The sequence below is a fragment of the Poecilia reticulata genome, chromosome 2, assembly GCF_904066995.2.
Source record: "Poecilia reticulata chromosome 2, P_reticulata-male-v2, whole genome shotgun sequence".
Lineage (NCBI taxonomy): Eukaryota > Metazoa > Chordata > Actinopteri > Cyprinodontiformes > Poeciliidae > Poecilia > Poecilia reticulata.
Window position 1 is genome coordinate 35,015,380 of NC_088831.1, and position 6,093 is coordinate 35,021,472.

The following is a 6,093-nucleotide window of genomic DNA, read 5'->3' on the forward strand; positions in this document are numbered from 1 at the left end:
TCTTAATAGCAGGAATGAAAACAAAAGTGCCTTGTTGTTTCCACCTTGGTTGAAACTTCGGCTATAAGGTTTTTCTGGTTGGGATCAGATATTTCTATAGGCTGTCCATCAAATTCAATCTTTGCTAAAACGGTGCCCTGCAGAGGAACAAAAACAAATCAGTGAGCGATCAGCTACTCAGTTTATTCCATGCAACAGAGCTTAAAACCTTAAAATGTACAAGACCTCGTCTCTGATGATCTTGGTCAGCATCCTTGTGTCTATTCCGAACAGTGCAGGGACCTTTAAAGTCGAAGGGAGAGTTAATTTCCAAAAAGGCTCCTATTCACCTCTGGAGCTGCACAGAGTGCTTGGTCATTTGAAAACCAACCTGCTCTTCTTGTAGCCACTGACCCAAAGACTTGACAGAATTCCAGTGGCTATATTCATGGCTGTAGTCTTGAACAAGAAGACCGGACACCTATTGGCATCAAAGTAAAATATTACCCTTAAGGAAAGTTCTAGTTAATAAGAACCTGAGTCCGTTTGATGGATTTTTCAAAAGAGTGTGATGTAAACAACTGCAACATTTGCATTAAATATTAGAAGATAACAAGCAAGAAGGTAAGGTAAGCCCCATTATCTCAGGAACAACAATATGCACAGAACACTAAATAATTTCAATGCTATAATTGATTCAATGCTATTTTTTATGCTACAAAAAAAATCTAAAACAAAGCAATGCTGTTATAAAGTGTGGACCTGCATATAAATGCTGTTTCTCCTAAAGGATCAAAGGAATCCTGAGGATTTAAAGGCATACAGAAGTAGATTTCAACAAAACTCACACAATAATAATCTCTCTCAATCTTGTTGGTGCCGTGCACATTCAGCCTCCCACAGAAGAATATGGACGTAAACATTAAATCTGCTGATTCAGCACTTTTTCTTATGCAGAGGTGGGAAAATGTTTATTTGTGTTTTAGTATTTATCCACTGTAAAACAGAAGAGCATTATTACTTAAGTTTGCATGTTGCTGTTTAAGTTCTTTTTCTCAAGTTTTATTTAAAACTTTTAATAATAATGCATTTTATTTGCAAGAACCTTTCAAATCTTTCCAGTGTCACTTAACATTCACAGCTTAATGTGAGCTTAAGGTTAAAAAGTACTATAGAGAGAACATAGAGAGCAGAGCAGCTAAAAGACCTGAGTCCCAACGTCGACAGATGGGCACATGGCATGGAGAAAAGAGAGTTAAAAGAGAAATGAAGCATGCAAGATGGTGTGTAAACACAAAGGATATGAGTAAAATAAAAGAGTCTTCTGGAAGGTTTTGGATGTTAATGGGAGGATTTTGAACTCAATGCGTAATGGATGAGGAGCCAGTGAAGTCCCTTTAAGATAAAACTTAAAGGGATGTGGTTAGTAGTTCTGATGAGTAGATGGGATTCTGGAGACGACGTGGGATGGCGAGTTCTGAACCCGGTAAAGTTTATAGAGGGATCTGTGTGGTTAACCACGTAACAAACCAAGAAACAAAATGCCAAGCATAAATGTCTAAGGTACAGTACATGATATAAGAATTTGCCACAAAGGAGGCTCAATTTAAACCTGTCTATATCACCACCCTGGACTCATACCTTGCTGTATTGCCTTTCATGTTTGCAGTTTTAGGCTAAACCATCTTTCAGACATGTATCCTATTCAATTCTTAATTTCCTGATGCCGTCACTTGGGGCTCTATAGAGGTTGCAAATGTGAGTTTCTCAGTGGTGCGCCTAAAAAACATCTATGGTTGCACCTGTATGACTAGTCCTTCTGGAGGAAAAAAACATTTTATTCATCTGTAAATTCTCCCTGTAGTTCTAAAACAATTAGGAACTATGAAGCTCTCTGGGGACATATAAGCTACTTGGATAAAGAGTTGTATAATGCACAGTTTTTAGCTTTTGAACTGTAGTGCCCCACTTAAGTCATAGTGGTTGGGTGTTGTTATGCAAACCTCTCAATTGACTCTTTGGCCCTGAACCACAGTTTGCTACTGTAAGATAAACAAATCTGGATCACAACTGTAGAACCACAGACTATCACAAATGTTGAAAAAAGACTGTATTACATTAACTCCAAACCCAAATGTTATCTAGAAGAGACAGGCACATCTCTTTTTACACCCCAAACTTGCCCATTAGATTTTGCAAAGGAGTAATAAAAATGTGATTTTGATCAATAGTGGGTATTGCTTGCAGTAGCTCTCTTATCACAGCATAAAACATTCAGCAAACAAATGGCTGACTTGGCAACCAAAACAATACCTATGTATAGCTATATTTAATTATGAGAAAAGGCAATACAGCAAAAAGACAGTTTAGGCATAGCACTTTAAAAAGGTGTATTAATTTTCTATAACAAGGCATGCAATTAAAACATGTGAAAGGGAATATATATAAGTAATCAAATATTGTTTTATCCTTACTAGTATTAAAACATTAAAAACACACACTAAAATATCACAGAGTAAGAATTGTTTATAGTTTAACATTCAGAACAGAATTCCTGAAACCGTTCACACTCTCCTTCATGCAATACCTGGATGTTTGCCGACTCCACGTGTTTTCTCAGGCCAAGCTCATCCAGCTCCTGGGTGTTGGGTACGCCATAGTTTCCCACAATGGGGTATGTCAAGGTCAGGATTTGACCTTTGTAGCTGGGGTCAGTTAGGGCCTCAGGGTACCTAAACCAGTAAATCCAGTGAGGTATTACTTAAACTCAGTGTTAGGTTTTTTTTGTTTTTTTTAATTTGTCTATGTACTAATAATCTTAATATATGAAGTTATTTCGTCCAAAGCTACTTTTATTACAATGTATAGCTATATACATGCTGGAAATAGCATGGTTTGTAGATTGTCTGCTTTAGTAAGACTCTGCCAGAAAACCATCATAGAGTTCATAATGAACTCTACCAAGTGTTGGAGGGTGCTTAAGAAAAGCAGGCACATGCAGAGGCAACAACAAAGTGGTATAGAAGAGGGGACTGAACAGACTGTACTTCTTGAGAAGACTTGGGTCCTTCGGGGTTTGCAGCAAGATGCTGCAGATTTTCTATAAGTCTGTTGTGAAGAGAACAGTTCATTCTGCTAATGTCTGTTGGGGTGTGATCGTCATAGTCAGTCACTAGGAATGCATAATAAATTCATAAAGAAGGCCAGATCAGTTCTGAGAACTGCCCTGGATCCAACTGTGCCAAAAAGTAAGCTTTAAGACAATGATGGATAACCCTGAGCAACAGATGGTCTTCAGTCAGACCCTTCAGATCTGCTGTAAAACAGACCCCTACAGGAGGCTCTTCTTGTGCTCAGCATTAGCTGTCCAAAACAACTCCTTAAAAAAACTTAGTTTGTTACAACATTTAATTAAAATGTGAGACCATCTGTAAAAATTAATTAACACTGAAGAAGAAATAAAACCAAGACATATAATTACCTAAAACATTGCAGAAGAGCCATCGACCATGCTGTGGTGTGATTTGAAACGAGCAATAAATGCAAGGAACCTCTCAAACACCTCACAGCTGAAAGTGAGGGGTGAGGCAAGTTTTTCTCAGATCAATGTCAAAGACTATTAAAAGGCTACAGGAAGTTTCACACTGAAGCTATTTCAGCCAAAAAGGGTAACACTAGCAATTAGGAAGTGATGTGTCCTAACCTTTTCCTTTGTTACAAAACACATTTTCTGGATATTTTTGCAGCAAGTCAAACATTTTTTTGTGGGTGTGAGCAGGATTAAGAATCACTTTCTTTTTCAGTTATTCAGAAATGACAGGAGGCAATATCTGAACATTGGTTAATAAAGATTTAAAAATTTACTGGAGTGTCCTAGTTTTTTTCCACAAGTCTTTCTGAGAAGCCACTTTCGTTTTGGTCTTATTTTCTTTATCTGACAGACATTTGTTGCAGAGTACAGTTTTGTTTAAGATCGAATGGTTTAACAACAAAAGACTACGTTTCTTTCTTACCCCACCAGGCCAGTATTGAAGACAAGTTCCCCAGCTACAGAGCCATTGTGCCCAAAGGAAAACCCTTTCATCCTGGTACCATCCTCCAAGACCAGGTGCGCCGTCTGTGCCTGGGAGTTAAAAGAAGGAAGACAGATGACAAGTGAAATCTCACCCAAGAATAATGTATTCTCTTTTTCTAAACCCAGTTTGGACAGACCAAAGGCAAAACTTTGAAATAAGATGGCCTGTAGATTTTGAGAGTAGGAGGGATATGGCAGCCAGTGAGCCACTGGGACTTTGTGCTGAAACTGCAGGTCATTGAGAAATGTGCTGCGAATGCTGAGACAGACAAATCTCTTCAACTGTTGTGAGCACAAGTTAGAGAGCGGGTTGGCGTTAGAGCAGGAGAGAGGGGAGATCGAGGGAGATAAATATATGAATGTAAAGGTTGGTGATACCCACTGTGGAGCAGTGTCAGCAAACACCAACATGAATACAAAATGCAACAATGAGTGATTAATATCTCTCTCTCTTTCTCTCTCTCTCTCTCTCTGTCTAAAATACTGACAGTGATGACCCACTAAAAGCTTAAAATTTGCTTTAAAGTTTAATTAATTCTCGCTTGTAATACACTGACAGCATACTCCTGTATCTAAATACACTTAATAGTCCAGTTCAAATGATGAAACTCACATCGATTCATTGCACACAAGCAGTTATGTCTCAAGCATTTATTTAATCCATTATTGATGATTGTGGCTTAATACTAATTCAACTGGAAAGTTGAAAAAACGTAAACAGATAACAGCAATAACTGAAGCCTTGGCTGGATTTGTTAAGCAAACTGAGCCGCTGGAGTCAGTGCTCTAAAAGTCAACACACTGACATAGTCAGGACACGGGGTTGTGCTAAGTCACTCCCTAACCAAGTACAATGTCACAGGTGTCTTACCTAGGCTAAGGAATAACAACACAAACTATTCAATAAAGTTAATTCATTGGTTGCTTTAATATGTTCCCCCAACAATTAAAAGACACGACTGTTAGACTAAATGACAACTCTAAATTGACCTAAGCTCTGAATGTGTGCATGCGTTTAGTTTGCCGTCATGTCATTTACATTTTTTTGAGAAGCAATTTTTTGAGTTTTCATCAGCTGTAATCAATACTCAAAATTAACAGAAATAAACACGTCTCACTTTGTAATATATTTTATTTTCGAGGTAGAACAAGTTATTTAATCAAATTAACTTTGCATGGAATTCTATATTTGAATGAGGTGTACAGAGCAATCAGAGCGACTATGATGCAACAGTGTGATTTATGCATGTGATGCGCTCAAGTCCAGCAGCTGCACAGACAGCTGTCAGAAAATCTCAGGCACAAACAGCATCCCTTCTAAGGAAACAGGGCTGATGAGATAAATACACAGATTTTAAAAAGAAGGTAGGGGAAAAACTAGGTCACACAAAACGTATTAAGTATAGGCTATAAAAAAAATTATCTGCGTTTAATTTTATTTCACAAGAAAGTCAAGTCTTCGTTGAACGACAGACACTCTTCCAACTTTTTTTCTGTTTCGGAGGAGTGGCTACTTTTCAAACGCTTACACAGATATGTATGACCAGGACGCCAACGAGTTTGCAGCGCTTCTGAGTGAATGAGTCTTTAAACTACAAGGTCACCGCAGCTATAGTTTATCACCCTTCACTCACAAGCCGTTTTCTTACCTTGACACTAAAAAGTTTCGCAGACTGAAGTCGCGGCCAGCCTGACGTGTTCCTCACTTCCCTGCAAATCATCCATCCTTGTCTCAGAGATTTAACCACGCCGCAAGCCAACAAGATTTTGGTCATAGTAACCTAAAGTCACACTGTTCATAAAATGGCACGGGAGGCAAATAGCGAACAAGGAGGGCAAGTCTGAACGAAAATGTGGTAAAAACGAATGCTATTTAAAATATCTTAAATGTTGAGGGAAATAGTTACGAGCTTCTCCTCGTGTATTCAGTGGCCACCGGCTAACAGTTCAAGTGGGCGCTTGAAAAGTTGCAGCGGATTGGCCGCCGGAGACTTGTTGTTCTGAACACATGAAGCGGACGGTGTTTAGATTGGCCTCCA

At 38.6% G+C, this 6,093-nt stretch overlaps 1 protein-coding gene across 1 annotated transcript in view; it reads right to left on the reverse strand.

The window, feature by feature from the left end:
• cps1 (carbamoyl-phosphate synthase 1, mitochondrial) overlaps positions 1-6,093 on the reverse strand; it is a 69,645-nt gene extending 63,552 nt beyond the window's left edge. The window contains exons 1-6 of the mRNA XM_008403821.2: positions 5,704-6,093; positions 3,993-4,102; positions 2,567-2,711; positions 371-460; positions 226-282; positions 45-137 (exon numbers count right to left, since the gene is read on the reverse strand). Coding sequence (XP_008402043.2) covers positions 45-137; positions 226-282; positions 371-460; positions 2,567-2,711; positions 3,993-4,102; positions 5,704-5,829 — 621 coding nt within the window. The 5' untranslated portion in view covers positions 5,830-6,093. The remainder of the gene's footprint in view (positions 1-44; positions 138-225; positions 283-370; positions 461-2,566; positions 2,712-3,992; positions 4,103-5,703) is intronic.